Here is a 23,239-nt window from a genome sequence, read left to right as displayed (position 1 = left end):
GATGCCTGTGTCTGCTCGGGAGCTGCAATTCATAATCAAAGCAAACATTTTATTAAGTGAATTCATTTGTATCCTCTAGTATGCGCTTTATGTTTATTGAGCAGGAAAACTTTACTAAACGTAACTAACTTAATTTAATCAACAGATTATTAAAGGTTACTAAAAACGGTGCGTCTAATTTTAGTCAGTCACTTGGTTACTTAACTTCTGTCGCTTTACATACAATTACGCTGATAAGCATTCCAAAGAATTCAACCCCGATTTACGGTCACATTACTCAACATCTTGACATAAACGAAATTCCTTAAACGCAAATAGTATCTCATTCATGCATCATAAGTATCATAACATACATCATATACATAAGATACTTATTACTTGTACAGTTTAATACTTATGTCCCCGTACTGTGCTATAAGTTATACCTCTATATTCTATAGACTTCACTGCGTTCGACACCTGTCCATCAACCCACATCTGTCTATTCACGTTCTCGTTTCATTTCCACTGTCTCTCGGCCGTTCAGTTGCCACGCCGACAGTCAGTCTCCGTAGTTACTCGTATAGGCAGGACACATGGCCACATGGCCACTTTTGTGTTCAAAGTACTTTTAAGGGAAGGTATAGGCATCGAGCTTTGCTTGTCATCAAACAAAGTATGCTCAGGTACCTACTATTAATAATCGATATTATTTAGAATCGGCAAAATTGTAGATAACATTAAATATGCTTTTATGATTTGCTTGTACTTTTGTGCATATGACAGTGGCCAGGTAAGTTGGATTTTACGCTTAGATGTCAAAAAATAGGTAGGTGATAGATTTTATACGTATAAAGCTAAAATGGAAAAATAGTTAAAAGGCACGTGAACAATGCCGTGTTGTATGAAGGTTGTTCGTCTGGAATATTTAATAGTCGCTGACTTTACACAATATTTACAAGCTTTCTTGGTATTCGTTCTAAAATCAAGGAAAATCGGATTTCTTTTGTAGATACTTATCTATACATACAAGTAGGAGTAATCGCGTGTGGGAACCTAATTAACTATTTTATTTTATGTTATTTCGGTTGTAATAATATTTTCGGTATTCAATTATTTTTATATACCGATAATAGGTACTCGTATTTATTTCGATATTTATATCGTATTTATTTTCGTATTTATCATTGATCGGGCTAAAACGAGTCTCAAATTCTCAACCGTTTCTCCTGAAACTTTTCTTTCGGTAATTGCATAATATACTAATAATTTTATTGCCAGTTTTTGGATTTTATTCAAGATTTTATTCGCTAGGGACCTCATACTATTCACACTGTGACTAGGTACTACGAAATTGTACTGAAATTAAATTCCTTGACCGCACCTTTATACGGGCTCAGAAGCACTACCACCAGTTTTAACATTGACATATTCACTCACGTTTAAGTAACTTACTTTCTATGCATCTCGCTCGTACTCGCATATTAGTGCAAGCGAGATGTATAGAAAGTAATTTACGTAGACGCGAGTTAATCTGTCAATGTCAAAACTGGTGGTAGCCGTACAGGTGCAGCTTACGTTACTTAAATCTGTGTCTATCTCATTATGCATGTCTATGAAAAGGAAGGAACCTTCGGGGTGAAATTTGGCAGGTAAATGAATTACGTGATTTATTCGTATTCAAAAGCGCGTACCGCACCGAACGGAAACCTCTTTTAAGGGTTTGAAGAATAAATAAAAGAGTTATGTATAATCAATCAATCAATCAATCAGTTGTAGAGTTATGTATATACTACGGCTGTGTATATGCAAAAACTCGCTAAACTCGCATTGATATACCGACAAGAAATTATATAAAATTATTGAGGGAGCCAGTTCCTACGTAACAGTCACATTTTTGAAGTAAAATGTTTATACATGGCAACAATTTAGTATGTCGCACTATAAGATTTCATGTTGGAAATATAGTATTTGTCGCTTTGCACTCAATTTTATCATTTGACCTTAGGCATCTATAGCATTTTGACCAATAGTATCCAATACAAACTTAAAATCACATTGTGCACAAATTGTTCCCCAACCTCGTCAATTCAATTAAATAAATCAAGATAAAATAAACTGTGGCATCGTTTGGCGAGCAATTTAATACAAGACCAGAAAAGTTTAATTATTATTAAAAAAATACTTGAACTTCATTGAAACTGAACAATTTTGCCATATATTTCGTTGTAAATTATAGCTAGTCAACGCATACCAATTTTTCTAAGCTATAAAGTCAAAGTCAAAGTCAAATATGCTTATTCATGTAGGCCTAGCAACAAGCACTTATGAACGTTTTACATATATCGGGTGGAACAGAACGAAGGACTTTTACGCAAACGGGGAATTGTTTAGGCTACATACTTTATTAATCACGTTAATATTTCTAACCGTTTTAGAGATACAGTTTGTTAAACATTGTGCATAAATCTGTATGTTACAACCCTAGCAAATAGATCCTATTGTATGACATGACATGTGTCAATTTAAAATGTAAATATCTTTGTAGGGTTGTCACTGATATAAAAATATTTCATTTTAGTGATTTTGTTTTACTTGTTACTTCAGCTTTACGATTATAATAACTCGATTGTAGATCACTTAGATAACATTATCCTTTCAGCTCAGTCTCTAGAAATGTTCCACCCTGTATAGTGCGTGTGGCTGATTCTAATTAACTGTTACTTTACGATAATTGATTGTTTTGGCCTATCAACATTACGGACGTCCACATAAGCGTATTGGCTCCATTTCATGATTCAAAAAGGTCAACCGTAATTACTTGTCGTTCGAGACTCGTCCAGTTCAGCTTTGTTAATATCAAACTTACAATAAAGAGTAAAATTAAAACTACCTACAAAACTAAAACTAACACGTAAACAATAAATAAACATAACATGGGTGACCTAGCCCAATATGTATGTAGGTATATTAGGCTATATACTTACAGAAATGAAAAATAAACAAACATTTTCTGATACCCATAGGGAGTAGGTAATGGTTATTCTTATACGTTGTCCTTGAATAAACACACCAATCTCTTAAGTATTTGCTCTTTTAATGGAGACAAATTTCCATGGAAACCCTTCGCGATGTTGCAAAAATACCCTCTCGAGGGTGTTGAGACAATTATTACCGTGAAGCAGGTAAAAGCCTTACCATGCAAAAAGACTGAATAATCTTGTTTCATATTTCAAAGTCAACTTTAGGCAGAAAAGTGGTGACTCTACTGAAAAATGATCTTTAAAGCGTGTTATTAAGCAAGTGGGTTTGTCGTAAGAAACACTTCCCTTAAATTTAAAAAAATATACAAAATTAAAAGCCCGTTTTAAAATTTTACGCTTATTTATGTTTTAGCTGTACCTTCCGTCTTAAAAAGTATTAAACTATAATTTTTCTACACACTATCTAGAAGTGCTCTGATAAGAAATAAGGTAATTGGTACTTATACATACTTTACTTTTCAGATAATGTAGGGTTTATGCAATATGCAATTAATCAAATTAACTCTAGAATACTATGTACATATGAAACCCTCAAAAGAATTTTAGCAGTAAGCAAAATTCATCTCTTGATTTTTTTATATACTACGTTGGTGGTAAACAAGCATACGGCCCGCCTGATGGTAAGCGGTCACTGTACCTCCACTGGACGACTGTAACTCCAGAGTTGTTACATGCGCGTTGCCTACCCTAACCCTAACCCTCTGGCAACCTTACTAGTAGTGTTATTTGGCTACGGTTTTCTGTAAGGTGGAGGACGTGGAGGTACTTCCCCAGTTGGGCTCTGCTCTAGATCTGGAATGCTAGGAATCTAGGCTGTACTGTGCCCTACTACACAAAGCGAGATTAATAATATAACATTATTAAAAGTAACTGATGGAAAAGTCAGAAAAAAAATAGGTATTCATTAATATAATGTGTTATAAAATATACTTAAGTACATCATCCTAAAATATTTAATTCATTCTCTCAAACCGTTTAATGTAACTTTAATATAATTAGGGATGAACAATGTTGTGTCTATAATTATAATCTTGGCAACTTAGTCGCATTTTGTAAAACTTGTTATACCTAATTGCCCCCGTTATGAAAAGGGTTCACAACAGCGCCCGGCGACGTAACGTAGTCGAGCTCGGGTCTTGTCAGCTATCGTTTTTCAAAGGAAAGTGTACAAGTGTTGCCACTTTATTTCACACTAGGCTTAGACCAAGCTCCCACGGGAACCTTCCTAGAAACCTCGGGAATTTTATCTTTTTCTAAGCTTTATCGAAGTGTCCAACGTCTATATAAATTTATTTTTACAATGTGATTACGAAATCCTGTTTTGTGGTAAACTAAAAGTAACATTTTCTTAGATTTTGTTAGGGAGATAAAAGGTTTAGTTTATAAAACTTTCTTATAGTTTTTTTAGATACTATTAGGTACTTTATTTCGGTATTGGGTCTCTATGTTGATTTCAAGATAAGTCTTTAGAAGTTAAACGTATAGAAATAAAATCCTTTTAGTTTCTAATTTATTCCATGGAACTGACACAGATTTCTCAAAAATAAACTATACTTATTGTGGATAGTAGTTTAAGTGCCTACTTAGACGGGAGACTGGAGCGAAATGGAGACAGATCATAAAAAATACGATAAAAGCGTTTAAAACGCGTATTTGAATACCATTCCTTCGCCTCTGACACATTTTATCTGTTTCCACATGACATTGGCATTCTCAAGGGACTCCTATCATCCCCGTGTTTTGATGTTTTATGGCATTTGCCTTTCACGATGTGGAATACGGATACGGATGCACTTTATATATACTGGTCAAGGTCGGATACCAGTGCTTAGGTTTTTGATAAAAAATAAGATAAATAATATAAGTACCTACCTACGTACTTACATATTTTATATTTCAAAATAATGGGAATGTCACACTTTTAGTATGTTACTATTATTTTTATGCAGCTAAAGCTCTTTTTTTTAGAGGAAAGTTTACTAGATTAACATTTCATAAAATATGTTTTCATTAAGATTTTTTTATTTTTTTCTTCTTAGCTTCGGCTGCCTTTTGGTTATGGTTGTCAATTTTACATAATTTATTTATAAGAGGTTCTTCTCTTGTGTCCTTTACTCTGTACAGTTTGATCAAAATTAATGAGACCAAGGATTTTTCTGTGATATCAGTACTGCTGTCAAATAAATAACTACTACCAAAGAGAATAGATAGTATAGAGGGGTCCTGTCATAGTAAATTTTGTAGTCACAGTAAATTTACTGCCATCTATCGACACACGACTAAAACTCAAAATGAAAACGTATAAAACTATCAAAAAATTAATATATTTGGATAAATGATTTTATTATTTTTATATCATTTTGACCCATGTTCATTCACTGATACCTATGTGTTAAAATTGTTAAATATGTAACGGTGTCGTCACCGCCATCTAGCCGAGGATAGGCCAAAGGTGTATGCGCCATCTGTCCGAGAATGACTTTTTCTTGACATCCGAGGCACGTTTTTTCCTTAGACTTTATTCATCTTATACGGAGTTACATATGTCTTTGCTACTACTTTCCCGAATGAAGGTTGAGGGAGGCGATGGCTGAGATACGCGTCATACTCGTGAACGGGTGCTGTTTGTGGAGATTGGTCTGTTTAAGCTAACACGAGCTAACACTTAGTAACTTTATTTTTGAGTTTAATTACAGTGAGACGCCTCATTCTGCTCTCGTATGTTTGTTTTTTTTTCTCTTAATGAATGTGTTAATTATACAGGATTTTGACTCTTGGAGACCCTATACATCTCTAAGGATAATTTGATAAACTATATAATCTTATAGTTCTGACACCTAGAGACATTTACACCTCTAAATATTATAATTAGTTTTTTTTTTGTGTTTTTGTATCTGTATTTTTTTTTAATAGTAATATTATAGGTTTTTTTTTATGTAATTCGACATTAAGAGACCATTTACATCTCTAAGTAATTGTAATACGTTAGTTTGAATTGTTAGTTGTATTTTATAAAATTGTTGATGTATTGTTATTATTTTTGCTTGTATGTAAATTCAATGTTGACGTGTAAAAATGCCCTTATGGCCTATTTGCTGAATAAATGTTGAAGTTTGAAGTTTGATCTGATCTAGAGTATTGTAAAACACGAGACTTATTATACTTTTTTTTTAATTATATTACTTTTATTTATTAAGTAAGAAATAGTAATTACCCGTTTTGACTACTCAAACCTACGTACTACCTACGTATTTAATTAATTATTCACATAATCAGCGTCCACTCGGTGTACCCCTTTCATTTCATTAAATTGTCCAAAGGGCGTCTATGTACATATAGATGTAGATAGTTTATAATTATTTTCCATCGTATTTTCACGAAAACATACGAACGTGTCTTGCTATTTCAGTCAGTCTCCGTACAAAGAGTACTCAGGTTGACGGAAGTAGCATGACAAATACGAACGTTTTCGAGAAAATACGATAGAATAGAATAATATAATAATATTTATTTGAAAAACCTTGTTGACATACGGAAAACAATGATGCACTACATCTGTGCGTGTTGGTTTTGGCTCCGCGCACGCCTCCCAAATGTTCGGAAAAAATATATGACCCCACCATTCGCACACTACTCTTTACTGCTCTGGACAGCAATATGATACCTAAGAAAATAACGACCCCCTGTTTACTTACTTAGCCGACATTTTCGGCCGGACAAAGGCGGTGATAATGGCAATCCTAACAGGCAGGTAAATTATTGTTCTATGACAAGTTAAAGACAGTTATTAAAACGTTGAAATCTCTGGTATTTCCAAGTTATTTTATTCAAATTTAATAATAGAAAATTATAATTATCCGTATTACCCTTGTATCCGAAAGGTTTGCACCTTGCCGATGAAACAAGAATATAGGTATGACATCAACATTTCAATGAATTATTTTCTTTTCATCGTGAAAATTTTATCATAGAAACTGTTTAGTCTAATATTTTTATACAATTTCATTAATTACATAATTTAATTCGACGCAAAAAATATAAAAACATGTTAAAATCTTTTGACATGATTTAAATTGCATTAATTTTTACTGAACTGTACAGAAGAAATTTATTGCCGTCACTAAAGCCTTAAGTTATTAGAAATCGAATAGGCAAAGCAATATTGGGGGACACAATGAAGCAGCGTCTCAAAGACGTCGACGAAGACATATTCATAAAGGTGGGATAAAAGGATTATTAAATCAATATTAAATACACACACACACGAGTTTGATTTAATAATGATTTCGACGAGATCTGCAAAACTGCTTCGTTAAATTATACCTACTTACCTACTAGGGAACAAATGAAATTGTTTTATTATATTACGTTGATTTGACTTTTGTTAATTAGAAACACTAACTATGTAAATTATAAGCTAAAATAGATGTTATTAAGGTAAGGTGGGATAACACTATCACTTGTATGGAATCCTCATACTGTTTGTCTTGCCTCGAGCAAAATAAACTATGTTTACCCCACATTACCTTATACGAAAGAAAAGTGACCAACGCCTGCAGATCCCAAGGATGGACTGGACTATTCACTAGCGTCTTCTGCATTCGCGGCAGACTTATCTAATACTTCTATTTTAGTAGGTAAATAAATAATATTAAAAAGATTAAAAGATGTGTCCCGCCGAGTTTCTTGCCGGTCGGTCCCATATTGGGATACTCTCCTACAATTTAGGGGGAATTAAATCTTCTCGGGGCAGAGGTGCAGGGTTAGAGCCGGCATAGTTTTATCGCTATTTTTAATGTAGAACTAGCCTTATGAACCAATTTTTGCATGTATAACTGGCCTTATAATTTATAGTTTATAATGCTTCATTATTTTGTAAGTGCGTAGTTTTTGCACAGTGTAGTTTATCCTCAGTCACCCGTTGACCACGAACGCTGTAAAAGGTTCGAAACGTCGGGATGAATTCAATATACGCGATATAATCCGTTTCAATAGTTTTATTTCATGAGTAACTATCGCGGTAACCGAAGACAATATTAAGTAATATTATTTCCTAAACTGGTATGAGTAGCATGAAATTCATGCTACTTATACCAGTTTCATGCCATAAATAGAAGGGTTGTTTATTTATAAACTTTTATACCAAAAACGAGTAATTAGAGACGGTAGGGTCCTTGGCAAAACATAGGGGTACATATAATGTACAAAGCTTACCACGTCGTTAGAGGCCAACCAGTTAAGTCAGAGGACTGATTACGTATTACAAATTTAATGACGTCACTTCGGCATTTGTCGTCATCATAGGAAGGTCTGTCTGTCCGCCAAAAATAGTAACAAATAGAAAGCATGGGCAAAGTACCCATAACCCCGTAAGATCCAGAGCAATTTTCGTATTTTTGAATTTGGAGCTGTATTTTATTTCTATAAGCGCCACTTGCACCATCCCCACTAACCCGGGCCATCCCTTTCACCAGCTAAACCCCGGGTTAATGGGATGGTGTAAGTGGCTCTAAGAGTTCGAAACTCGAATTGAATTTATACATACTTAAACACGTACGAGTATACGCGGGGACTTACGAGGAGATAAATTCAAAGCTGTACTTTTTTCTGTTCGCGACAGACACTTTACCTGTTACCAGTGACGTCATGTTTTTCATCAAAATATAAACTTTTGCAATACTTTTAAATGTGAATCCTTAATCGTACTTTCGTAACATAAGTTTGTAGCTATTTAGAAACTTATTTTCACGTGTCACTGGTTTGGCACATTAAGTAGGTCTTCAAAAGTTAAGGTAAATTCGTTCAGTAGGTCTTTATAGCCTTCAACTTTTTTTACAGATGGCGTGTATTAAACTTCTAAAGGCTTACCATTTTTGCGTGACTGGACTATTTTGGTCAAACATGATATAACTAAATTGAGTCATACTCCAAATTACCAGCCACACGTAATGTCAGAAAAGAAAACATTATTTTGCACCGCTTATTTATACAGGTTGGTCAAAAAATAAGTGCATTCCCGTTTCCGGGGAGGTTTTGGGATTATACTGAGCAACTTTTAATATGGGACCAATCCCGAAATGGCGAAAAATTTGGCCGTTTCATACATTTTAGGTGGTCCATTTTCTATGGGGAGGTAAATTTCTTTTCGCGATTTCGGGTTTGGTCCCATAGTAAAAGTTGCTCAGTATAATTCCAAAACCTCCCTGGCAACGGGAGTGCACTTATTTTTTGGCCACCCTGTATAAGTACAAGATGAATACCACTGAAACTTACTTTTTTTAACTAATTTGTTTATCTTATATTTCACAAAATCAATAAGTATAAGAAGAATAAACTTTTTCAGTTTTACAATAACTGCTTACGATTCCATTGTACTATACCTAACTTATGTAACTTACGTACTTATATTTTCTATCCCATCGATGTAATACTAGTATTTATAACAGCAATCAAATCGGAGCTGAAAGTAGGTTTCACCAATCAACGAATATGTAGTCCGCCAATTATGTGGGAGAAATGCGAATGTGCCGAGTTACGACACCGGTATACACTGCATCTGACCTGGGAATAGTACTAAACATGTTTTACTATGTAATCAAGTTTTAGGACGCACTGTAAGGCCCTCAACCTCGAGGGACGACTGGTCTATACGCACTATAAAAGAACAAATTGAAAATGACTCACGCAACACTAACAAGTAACAACTTCTCGAGACATAAATATAACTTGAGTAAACGCAGTTTTAGCACATAGGTACACAGCTTAATTGATTTTTTTTATTTAGGTAACTTGCATTGCGACTACTCATAAGTAGGTGTTATAAGCGAATCCGAAAGAGTTTGATCGCGATAGTGTGTCGACAGGCCATGATAATTAAAACCCGTAGCACGTCTACGGAGTATCTGACACTCCGTGATGTATGTAAAAGTAGTTGGTACATCCGTGCCAACAAATATGGAGAAGTCACAAAAACATGTAGGTACATGGTAAAAAGCTCATCTTTAATTGATGTTATATATAGTGTAAATGAACCCAATACTTCGCTTGAAATCAAATAAATCTTATAAACAAAACTTTAAAAATATATTTTCTCTCATATTTAAGGCATCTATTTTTAATTATAATACTAGAATCAATCACTAAATTTGCACTAAATATTTGCAGTCTTTCAGTACATATTTCTGGACACTAGACCGATATAATGAAAATATATTTCATGTATGACGGCTGTTTCAGGCAGGTTTCAGGTTGTCCCTGAAAGTAATTTATTATATTGGACAGGAATATGGCAGAGGAATGCTCTTACTGCTACATACCTTTTCAATTTCGTCTGACCCTTTCAAGCTCATGGAAAATCGATTTTAGTTTATTTACCTATACTTATTTAAAATATCTTAAGAAATATACAGTTTGACAATAAATAATTTCATGATCACAAGCACTAAAAAGGATCCGAAAATTTCGGGGTGCCAAAAATTTCAAAACAGCGCACACAGTTATTATTTTTGGATTATTTGTATAAAAATATAAATCTATAAGAAAAGTTAAAAACTATTAAAACATTTATGTTTAGTTGTACTCGTTAAAAACGTCCGTAAAATCTGTAGAGCAAATACGCAAAACAGTAATTTTAAACACATTAAAAAACCGACACTTTACGTTGAATATATACTATAATTCTTCAATTATGTTACTGTCCATTCACTAGATTTTTTTCCTTCCCTCAAAAAACATTTCACCAAAAAAATCTTATTATATGCATAATTTTTGCGTCTCTATTCTATTTCAATTTTTTTCTTGGCAATTGCTGTATAATTTAAGATTATCTGAGTAAGTATGTAACACCTGCATCGCTGTAAACAACAAGATGACAATGACATTGAGGTTGAGCTAATTTTGAGGCAGCCGCGTAAAGGAGAAGAATGAAATTTTATTGTTTATCGGCAAATAGAGGCCAATATTGAATATTGTGGCAAACAAGACGCCCGCTTTATTGTGTTGTCTCGCTAAAATAAAAATAGCCGTTTTATTCGTTTTCAACTGCAGCGATGAAAATATTAAAACAGTAAAATTACTGAAAGCTCATTTCAATCTAAATATCAATCGAATCTAACAATGTTTAACGACTACGTTAAACATTGTTAGATTAGATTGACATTTCGGGCACGAAAGATAGAAAGTCACAAGCTCTTACCGCTAGGCCACCAGCCTATTATAATTAAATATTGATGGGTATTATTAGTATTAATAATAATTATATTTAATTGATGAATTTATAACGGAAATAAAACGAGTTGAACTGGTTGTAATTCTATCGTTAGGTACATCAAAGCTAGTTAATTATGATAAATTGAATTACGAGTAATTAATGCGTTGAACGTACCTATATTTTTGTCTACGTTTTGTAACATAAATAATTCAAGATTAAGAAATTGAGTATTAATTATTATGTACGTAACAAATTTATTTAAAAGTAACACTATACAATTGTATGAAGCCACACAACACGTTATAAAAATTTGAATATTGTATAATTAGCTATTGTTTTAATTATTGATAGGTGTATCAACAATAATTTGCTGTCCCCGAATATTAATTTATTATTATATTCAGCTGTTTCACGAATGGACGCTTTTATTGCTTTTAAAGTTGTATTTCAACGATTTTACCTTTTCGGGACAGTTTCAGACTACCTACAAGGTTTAACACGTACCAGATGGAGTATTTTTATTTTGTGAACATGATGAAAAAAATTAAGCCGGATTTTATAATGATGTATTTATAAAGAAAATTAAAATATGTAGTTAAATTATGATATTTTGAATTACGACTGTATGCCTTTAACATAAATAAATAAATATTATAGGACAATACATATTTTTGTCAGAATTTTGTAACCAAAGTAATACAGTTTAAGTATCTAATTAGCACTATACAAATCTCCTTAAAATGGATAGGAACAACAATGTAATTCCACAGACTAACTAATTTGAAAACTCTTGAAACAAATGCACTTCTCTATGGGTATATTTTATTAATATGATGAAGCTACCAAGTGTCATTATTTCTATTTATGTTATTAAACACAATTATATTTTAAAATAGGAAACAACTTGAAGAAAAATATGCTACTTACTAGTTTAAAAAAAAATGCTGTTTTACTTTTTTTTTCTTAGAAGTTTTATATGCATAGTATGATACCAGTACATCGAATTTTAAATTACCTATATAGGTACTCTTTATACAAACATATCCATTTCATTTACTTTTTCTTTAATTGCGATTTAAATAAATGCGCTAGAATAATAACGCACTCTAAACAGACAGACGCGACGGGGGACTTAAGATGTAGCGATAGTGATAAGAATGAGGAAGACTTGTAAGCCAAATTTGCAGACTTTTTAATCCCTGTTTTGATTGTCCTCACATTTAAACGTAAAACAATTATACCACCTTCACAATAAAAAGTTAAAAAATAAACGATACCACCCGTCACCTCGCACGTTTAATTCAACCAGTCACGTGAACGTGTCACACATTTCCGTGAATATTTTTCCGTCCGAAGTTTTACGCTATCAAACTTACCTGATAGCCGAGAGGAGCGCGGGAAAACACTGAGCGGCTCCTGTCCCGATATGATCGCGCGCATCGGTTCTAATAACTAAGTTTTGAAGCATGCAAGCCTTATATAGGCGCGGGGAAATCCCGCCCACCACCGCCCCTGGGGGCGGCGCTCGCAGCATCCGTGTGAACTCTCCGGAACTTAAGAAACTTCATCTAACTGATTAGTTGTGATCCAAGCTCACGCACTTTACCTGTAATTGATGGAATTCTGTAAATGTCATGTCTTCATAAAATTAATGAAGTCTTCATATTTAACACACGAACGGGTCTACCATGACATGATTTCATTGTAATCCGTTCGTTCAAAACGCGAGAGTTTAAAAGTGTTTTATGAAGTCTTGACCAAAATCTTTATTTGTATATGACCTGTTCAAAAACACTAAGCAAAACTAATTTCTTCAACTATTTAAAGAAGTTAAATTATACTTCTCAACACAAAGCACACGTAATATCTCATTAGTATAATAATAAATAGAAATTATTGGACAATCTATCAAACTAAACAAAGTAATCAATAATATGTGTAATAATACTGATTCATTAAGCACAAGCACAAAGCATAAAGAATAACATTATGTATGTATAGCATTAAGGTTAGCACAGCAAACAAGGCCCCAAATTATCAATTTGTCAATGGCAATGCTTTAAAAAAACTGCCTTGCTATGCATTACAGCCGTTAGATCCATTAGAATATCCATTCAAAAGTGTACCATATTGTCGCGCAACAAGTTGCAAATTCAAACTGGCTGTTATGGATGTTAGTGAGAATACGAGTTTTCATTTAAAAAAGGCCAATATACCTAGGGTTTTTAAGTACACATCCTACCGACTGCGCCATACAAGTAGTTAAGATACCTGAAATGCATTAACCCTTTACTGTATATCTTTAGAAAAATATTTGTTTAAATTTCAACTTTACTAGCTGCCAATAGAGTTGTGTATTATAGCTACCATTATAACTGGCACCGTGTGCACTAAGTAATCTCTAAGTAATGTCTGTAAGGTATTTGTAATATGGGCCTTGTTGCCTGATTTAAATTTCTAAATAATAAATAAATAAGGGGTTAAGTATTTTTTTAATCAGGGCTCTTCATTGTGTTTGTCATAGGATGTCACTATAACCTATAAAAAAAACTAAAGTGGAAACCAGATAAGCTAGCCATAGAGGATGCATAGTCCTGAGGATGCTGTTGAAACTGCCGAAGCACTGTAGTGCCTCTGGCATGTTTGCAGAGGCGCGAGTGGATGACTTTTACGCCATTATGCGTAAAAGAATAGCGTCTCTGCTGAAGCGCGTGCGTAGCAGTGATAACAGCCTCCTGAGGACGTTGTCGGAACGTCTGGACTGCCGCCTCACAAAATACTGGGTAGAGGTGGTGATAGGCAGGGCTGAATAACCCATGTTGCCCCGTGTTCCTCTCTGCACGCATTATGTATATGTTAAGGTAGTAAATAGTTATAAGTTTTATGTAAGTACTAACATAGGATGTAAGTTCTTCTGGTTAGCTAACAAAAATATGGATCTGTATGGTCTGAAATAAAGATTATTTTTTTATAGAGGAAAACCGTACTTTATTAACATCAATTAAAAACGACTTCAACTTACTTTACTTACTTGTTTTCGCCTAGCTTGTATCTAACATATTATTAGCATTACATAATCGGTTTATTTGGATATTTATTTAACTACCGTAGTACCGTAACAAATTAAATTAAATGTATATGCCTTAAGCGAAATAGATGCAGGATTTATCCCTGCGAGTCTTCTAAAAAGTAAAACGATTAAAATCATTATTATATATTGCTAGAAGATTTTTGCAGTGAAATATATTTACCTCGATTCAAATTTATTTTAAACCTCAAAACTTATTTTTCTTGTGATAACTCTTTATTTATTTTTGAACTCCATTTCATTATATTTTTGTTTGCAATCAATTTATTCGAGATACCAAAATATTTTCGTCCCAAACATTTTAAGGCATCAGAAAAAAGGAGATATTGAGTTTCCTTTCCAATAAAACATCCTATTTCCCAGCGGGGGTGTCGACTTACCTAATCGTAATTGTATTATTTACCTGTCTAGATCTAAAATATATACAACCTACATAGTTACATAATGACAGTAGTAAAAAAGGAAAATAATAAAAGTAACTCAAATTTCTTTTTCACTTCTCATGCTCAAAAAGTGCACCTTTATGTCATGCGTAGACGACATAAAATAGCATTTTATGCTCTAGAGCATAAAAGTAAAATTTTCTTCTAAAACTAAGGTAATCGGTCTCAAAAGCCAAACAGTTAAAACATATTGCACAATTTTACTGAGCAATAAAATTGTGTAGATGACAAAACTTGTTATATTATTTTATTTTTGCTACAATTTATTAGAAATCCGTATTTTCTGTCATTAAATTTAGTAAATCACATAAAATAGGAGTCGATTATCGTTCAAAAATGCTCCGAAATGTTTGACTTGGCAGAAAACCAAGCGTCTGAAACTCTGATCACAATGACATGTTGAAAATTTTTAAAAAATACTTAAAAAGCTAGTTGGCGGGAATTGGTTATGTATTATGTTCTTTCGCTTTACGACAATTTCGTGGTGTAAATTGCCGTGAAAAATATGTTTTATTTTCCTCGCAATCGAAGTGAAAAGCAAGAGTGTACAACAAGGGCATAAATGTCCATTTTTACTCTCGTCTACTATTTTGGTCTTCGCTTCGCTCAGACCAAAAAATTGCCTCGGGTAAAAATGGGTCACTTTATGCCCTTGTTGTACAATCTACTAATATATTAACATTTATTGCAAAATACCTATATTTATTTTGAATGTACATATGTTTAAAACATAGGACTAAATTTAATAACTTAATATCGTTCCAAAACTAATAATTAAGCAATCTCTTCATTTGTATAATGTACGGTCAACGAATAGGGATGTCTCCTGTATTTAAAATAAATTATGTAACACCATACACGAAATAAAGCACCAGATAATTAATAGAAAAACATAGCAGTTATTTTTTAACACAATTTCTATTTAATATATCGGATAGAAATATAAAAGTTTTCATATAAATTCCATATTAGCAAATCGTTTTGACCGTTCTAAAAAAGAAGCTGATTTGACTGTAGGAGAATACCCTATTTAATTTCAGTACCATTTCCTTGCCACAGTGACAATAGTATGGGGTCCCTAGACTCCCTAGCGGCTTTCATATTGATTGTCAATGTGTCAAGGTACAAAATGGTACCTACTGAAATTTAATTGTTTGATTGTAGGTATATTGTCAGTAGGTAATAATGATAATCGATTACAAATTAAGCCGGAAAAACTACGGATAATCCATAGGCCAACAAATACGTCATAAAATACCTCTAAAAATTAAAAGCCTACTAGTCAAATGAAGCCCTAGTTCCCTATAAACCTAGTGAAATATACAGGGTGGTATAATTTGAGTGCGACGTGTCCGAGCCACTGAACAACCCAGAGTGTTGGCACCCGGGGGACGAATTATCTGAACTGTCGGCCTTAAGGACACCCTTTAACCGTTGGCAAAACGAATAGTTATCTTACTTACTAAATTTTTAGTATAAGCTTCCTAGTCAAATACATCCTTGTACGACGGCAACACAGTGATGTTAAATTTTTCACATTTATACATTATTCAAACGAGTGTTTAATACTTTGTAGGTACATATTGTTTGTCATCATTCGTCTCATTTAGTGAACAGTCAGCTAGGATAAGGACCTAATTTTCTGCTCTGTAGTCTGATCGAAATAAGAAAAACACAAAACCCACAACTTTAAAAAAGGTGCTTACAATTTGTTTCCGCACAAATGTCTCAAGACTCGTAATATGAAGTACATGATCATGGTTTTTAGATACCTAAATACTTACGTTAAATGAGCAATTTCTAGAAGTTTGTCGAAATTATTATTTAAATTGTTTATTTCAGTACTCTTCTATCCTAATGTAATTGAAACCTGATCGAATTACAGCGATAATCAATCACTTGTGTCGGCGCACTTCAGACCGATTAAACAAATGTTTAATGTTTACGCAAAAAGTAATTAAAAGGCGATTTATACGCCGAGTCAATCTTCCCGCGCGACACGGGACCAGTTTGCGGAGACAAAAACATTAATTGGACCATTTTTAGGCAACATTGTACGTTATGAAGTATGGTATAGTCAGCAGAATAATGTCCAAAAACTGACACAGCATGAGCCCAATTCAGATTTATCTACTTGTTACAGTTTTGATCTTATTTTGATACGACCTCGAAGATCGCTCATGCTGTATGTATGACATTAAGTAAAAAGCGGCCAAGTGCGAGTGGGACTCGCCCATGAAGGGTTCCGTAGCAGCAAGTAACATTATAAAATTGTGGTTTACGATTTATGACGTATTAAAAAAAACTACTTACTAGATCTCAAACAATTTTCGGTGGAAGTTTACATGGTAATGTACATCATATATTTTTTTTAGTTTTATCATTCTCTTATTTTAGAAGTTACAGGGGAGGGAGGGACACACATTTTACCACTTTGGACGTGTCTCTCGCGCAAAGTATTCAGTTTAGAAAAAAATGATACTAGAAACCTCAATATCATTTTTAAAGACTTATCCATAGACACCCCACACGTATGGGTTTGATGAAAAAAAGAATTTTGAGTTTCAGTTCTAAGAATGGGGAACCCCCAAAATTTATTGGTTTTTTTTCTATTTTTGTGTGAAAATCTTAATGCGGTTCACAGAATACATCTACTTACCAAGTTTCAACAGTATAGTTCTTATAGTTTCGGAAAAAAGTGGGTGTGACATACGGACGGACAGACAGACAGACAGACATGACGAATCCATAAAGGTCCCGTTTTTTGCCATTTGGCTACGGAACCCTAAAAATAGTGCGTGAGATGCGCGCCAATCGCCAAGGTCGTATCAAAACCACTTTAAAGCCATCACAAGTTGCTAAATCTGAATTAGGATGACAAATGAAAACTTATGTTATCAGATCATTACATTTTTAGGGTTCCGTACCCAGAGGGTAAAACAGGACCCTATTACTAAGACTCCACTTTCCGTCCGTCCGTCCGTCCGTCTGTCACCAGACTGTATCTCACGAACCGTCATAGACAGTTGAAATTTTCACAGATGATGTATTTCTGTTGCCGCTATAACAACAAATACTAAAAACAAAATAAAATAAAGATTTAAGTGGGGCTCCCATACAACAAACTTGATTTTTGACCGAAGTTAAGCAACGTCGAGCGGGGTCAGTACTTGGATGGGTGACCGTGTTTTTTTTGCCGTTTTTTGCATTATGGTATGGAACCCTCCGTGCGCGAGTCCGACTGGCACTTGCCCGGTTTTTATTTTTATCTAAGTTTCGATGATGTTTTCAATAAATGATCGTCTCTGGGCTAGGACCTGATCGGCTCGAGATATTAACATAATACCAAATTCAAAGTATAGTCAGTTTTTTTTTACTATAAAGTACCTACTACGCCACTACGCCATACATTTTCTATGCAAGAAACAAATGAGCGTTCCATACTGTTTACTATGGGCAGTACTTTATAGCTAAAATAAAATAGACTATAGTTGTTTTTCAATGGTTACCTATTACTGATATCTACGTGGTGAGAGACTTGTGATTTGTGAGTATCCTGCTTAGTAAATAAAGTGAAGCAAAAATAGTAAGTTCTGTGCGATGTAAGCTATTGGCTGCCATAGTCATAGTCATAGTCATAGTATTTATTTGCTGCTTAATTATAATTAGTAATCCGAGCTCTACACGCACTCATTCTGGTAGTTTATGCGCACATTTCACGCCTGGCTGGAGGCGGGAGGCGTTTTATCACACGTCGTTACAAGAGATAGGAACAACAAGTTTATGGATGTTACGGTCTACCACGCGGCCGGACAGTAACAAGTACAATTATACTTGTATAATGTTCGTAATGTTTGTGTTTAGAACCTCAGAAGGAAACAAATCTAATAAGATACTTAAGGTAGTTCTTTATACGTCAGTTTGGGTCGAGTTAGTGTGTTTGTCTGTCCATCAAGTTCCTTGTTCTTAATAGCTTATAAACATATCAGGTCAAAATGATCATAAATAATGAATGAAGAATGAAAATGTGAAGAAGTCTAACTTCTTAGTCGACACTGAAAAGTGCATTTTATGCTTTACTTTTACGCATTAAACTTTCATTCATGCATTTATACAAACTTAACCCTTAACCATACTTTCCGTTGGTCTAGAAACAAAATGATTCAAGAAAGAATGTCTTAATTATTATCATCACAGGCCTTTCCGTCTATTGCAGACGATTTATACATTGCTGTATAGACAACGGGTTTGGTGACTGTGGAGGCCGATGCGTGAACGGCACGACCTCCCACATTTTGGCAGAGAAAGCTCATGCCATCCGAGGTTAATCTTAATTATTATATACCACAAGTAAAATGAAAAGTCCATAAACCGTAATTTTTTACAATTAGATAACCAATTTATGTAATATTTTCAATGACTGGCAATGTTAATTGCTTTATAATAGTTATTCGAGTATGAACATAATGCTACACAAAACATTATAAAACTTTACTGAGACTCTCTCATTTTATATAAAACAAACCAAATATACCACTTCTTACGTAAACGTACCTACAATTTATGAATGAAATGAAAGTCGCCCCTGAACCTCTGGCTCCCACGGCTCGTCTTCATCTCTTCTCGAGTAATAAATGCGTAAACAAACTAAACGCGCCGCTGCACCGCCTATAAACTACCTTCTGTTAAACATTTCTCTTTCACTATTGTAAATTTATTGAAATCTAGTCCGCTCTCTTGCGCTTTAGCGCAACGCGTGCAAAGTTCCAGTAGAGATAAGTACAAAAATATGGAATGGTTGGTTGGAATTTTCTACCCGTTCAGTAACGTAGAATCCAGGTACAACACCGCCTGGCTAAAAAAAGCTCCACTTATGTCACTATACAGTAAATACAAAAGATAAGATAAGATAAGATAAGATATAAGATAAGATATATTTATTTCATTATAAAATACATTATAAATTTGCCTTAAATCAAACCTAAAACGCATTACTATAATGATCGTCAGAGATTACGTTCATGCAAAGGAATACAATTATGTATAATTATTATTCTTATAGCATAGTATATTACAATTATTATTAGGATCAGTTCTATACAATGAAGAATTAAGTTTCAACAAATACTACTAATTATTGTGGTCAAATTCATAATTTATTGTTTGAATTAATATCAAATTCGGAATAGTCATTAGTCATGTACTCTTTAACGCTGTACAATGTGCGAGACAACAGAAGTGTTTTCACTCGTAAACGGAATAAACTTTCGCTTTCTATATTTTTAATATTGTATGGTAACTTATTATAGAGTTCACATCCCATAGGGTCGGGTAAGCGCCTACTCATCTTCAACCTATATTTAGTTGGTATAATATCCAGAGATCGTTTGGTTTGGCGGGGATTACATTGTGATCGTAGCTTAAACTGTTTAATGTTTTTTCTTACATATAAGATTATTTCCATTATGTATACAGAGATTGAACTTAAAATACTTAATTTTTTAAAGTGCTGTCTACATGGATCCCGAAACTTAGCTCCCACTAGTGTTCTTATAGCTTGCTTTTGTAACTTTAAAACTCGCTCATTTTCAATTGATTTTCCCCACAATAGTATGCCGTACGATATTATATATATTTTAAAGTATATTTTAAATATTTTTATTATTATTTTTGGACATTTTTATTTTTTATATTCTTTATAATTTGACTGATTTTTACATTTTACCTACTCTTTTCTATTTTATAGAAAGTCGTTTTATATTGTATTACTGTTATTTTATTGTTTTTAGATTATTATTATTGATATTTTTTGTTGTGACGATCTTTTTGTGAAATGCATTCTATTTTGACGTGTGAAATTTAATGTATATTTACAACAAGAAATAAATGAATCTAATCTAATCTAATCTAATCTATTGAATGTACATAGGCATAATAAATCTGTTTTAAGCTATCATTCGATACTAAGGATTTTAGTTGTCTCATTGCATAGATACCTTTCGCGACAAAGGTGCGTATCTCATCATCTTAATGTAGTATATATGTATATAGGGCAGGATTGGGTGAAAGAAGGCTAACTAAGAGAGTGTATAAGGGAGAAGTGGAAGTGGGAGTTGGAAGGGGTAGACCTCGGCGGACTTTCTCTTATCAGATCGGGGAAATCCTGAAAAAAGGCCAGGTCAAGAGCACCCTAAGCCGGCGAGCGTGTATGAGGAATGTTATGAAAGTGAAGGAAGCGAAAGAGGTATGTCAGGATCGTAGCAAGTGGAAATCCGTGGTCTCTGCCTACCCCTTCGGGAAATAGGCGTGATTATATGTATGTATATGGTGACGTCACATCAGTGAAGTCTCAGTTTCATAAATATACCTATGTTTTACAGTTCTTAGACTTTCGTTATTTCTTCTCAGCTTTATTTCTCTAGAATAACAAAGTCACTAAATGGTGTTGTTTTATTATTGCTTAGCTGGGACCAGACGTCATCTACAACAATTTTCAGAAATGCCAGTAAGTGATAGTCTCTGCTAGTTACGTGTCAAGACACCAACACCAAGGTTGTGAGCAACAATTCGCTACATAACGGTTCTGCCCATATCTTACCACATGAATGAGCCGGCATGCAGAAAGTGTATACTTATTATAAAATCATATACCTGCAACGATGTAGTTTATGTTAAACTTTTCTTTACTTTTATGATGCATTTTGTATATCGTATATACAAAAAACAAGCCAAGCGGCTACGATGATAGCTGGTAATAAAAAAATCTGATACTTAACCGTACAGTGTTTTCCAGTTGTTTTCTTTAAAAAATGTTTAAGCAAATTCATAATCCGTAATAATCTAATTTTGAAGGCGAAACGACAAGCTTACTCTTAACCCTTTTTATTATTACGACAAAGGACATTAATATTATTACCCTAGCTAGCGGTATTTACCTTCACAAGTACGGCTCTCGCTCTTTTAACTGGTCAAGTATTCTCAGAACAAAATAAATAGACCCCTCAGTTCTTGACTTTGTTGGTTATAGAAATTAGATTAATATGTGTAGGTGTACGAGTACTTACAGTGGCCATTTCGACTGAGTTATTAACAAGAATTAATGGCTACCAACGAACAACCCCCCGCTAGTTTTGTAGACGTATTCCATGATTTTATGTCCGACTAGCTCTTGCCTGCTACTTCGTCGCGTTTTCCATTCCATTTCGACCTAACATCAAACATTTGTTATGTCACATAACATAACTTGTGTTTTTCAGCGTTCAATTTTTTTTTATTGTTAGAAAAATAGTTACATAGTATTTATTTTAATATTTGGCAAGCATCATACGTCTCTATAAATAAATACGGTTAATGGTTTTATGAGGTACCCATTAATAGTTTATTATGGCTTAACTTACTGGTTACTTTTGTGTGTGGTAAATGTTTATGTATGTTATAACATAGATACTTTACACAAGAAAATAAGAAATAATACAAAAATTACTCATAGGGTAAATTACTACAATGGCCATAAATGGGCTAGGTACTGCTTATTAGTACAGATAAGCACGAACGCTCAACGTGTTTCGATCTACACTACGCTACACTATCACGCCGGCCACGTTATTATCAATCACTTGTTGCGCCAACAGTTTTCCGGCTGGAATGAGACGTACACACCACTCGCGCAAATATAGAACCTGAAGGGTAACAGTAACAGTATACTCCACACAAAACAACACCTTTTAACACAAAATAATAATGTCACCTTACGATTAACAAGCATTCCAACACTATCACCTATCGCTTAGGTACGCAATGACACACGATTCGTAAAGCGAAACATCTGGGCACAGTTTAATCATTTCTTTTAGTTAAAAATGAGTTTTGGATCTGTACATGGTGGCCTTTTGCCTTTTAGAGAATACATGTTACTTACGACAACTCCGACTTTGACATCCAATATTATTATGATGGAGCATTTCTATCGACCCGCTCTAGTGATGTTTCAACGCCATGGACCTTCCATTAGGCTTTCGTTTTTAGCTGATTCTTTTAGCTGTCTCCCTCATTTCGCTTGCATCAGAAATTGAAGGGAATCCAAAACGTGGGGTGAAAAATCGTTTTTATGTAAAAATTAAAATTCACCACATTTATTCCGCAGCTGCTCAATTGAGCAATTATGAAGAGGACACTTTGATAACATGTTTTGGCAGCCTATTAACCTTTTGTTTCTTTAAATCGTACCAAGGAGTCAGTGAAATAGTCTCAAATTAAGCTCGATAGGCTTGTCCAAAATGTATTTACTAAATGATATTGAAAGCATAATAAAATCCCTAAAATAAAAATAAATTAAAACCTTCTTATATCAGATATGGCTTATAAATACCCTTAGAACAAAGTAATACAAAATAATACACATATCCACAGTTAGACCAGGTATCTGTATCTATAATAAACGACACAGTCCTTATACAATACGCCTGAAATTTATTAA

At 33.9% G+C, this 23,239-nt stretch overlaps 1 protein-coding gene across 1 annotated transcript in view; it reads right to left on the bottom strand.

The window, feature by feature from the left end:
- The window catches only part of LOC134792407 (short neuropeptide F), a 95,718-nt gene extending 83,031 nt beyond the window's left edge, over window positions 1-12,687 (bottom strand). Inside the window, exon 1 of the mRNA XM_063763701.1 lies at window positions 12,609-12,687. Coding sequence (XP_063619771.1) covers window positions 12,609-12,672 — 64 coding nt within the window. The 5' untranslated portion in view covers window positions 12,673-12,687. The remainder of the gene's footprint in view (window positions 1-12,608) is intronic.
- Between the last annotated feature and the right edge of the window lie 10,552 nt (window positions 12,688-23,239).

Source organism: Cydia splendana, chromosome 7 (genome assembly GCF_910591565.1).
Source record: "Cydia splendana chromosome 7, ilCydSple1.2, whole genome shotgun sequence".
NCBI classification, from domain to species: Eukaryota; Metazoa; Arthropoda; class Insecta; order Lepidoptera; family Tortricidae; genus Cydia; species Cydia splendana.
This window is presented reverse-complemented; position numbering and strand designations above follow the sequence as displayed.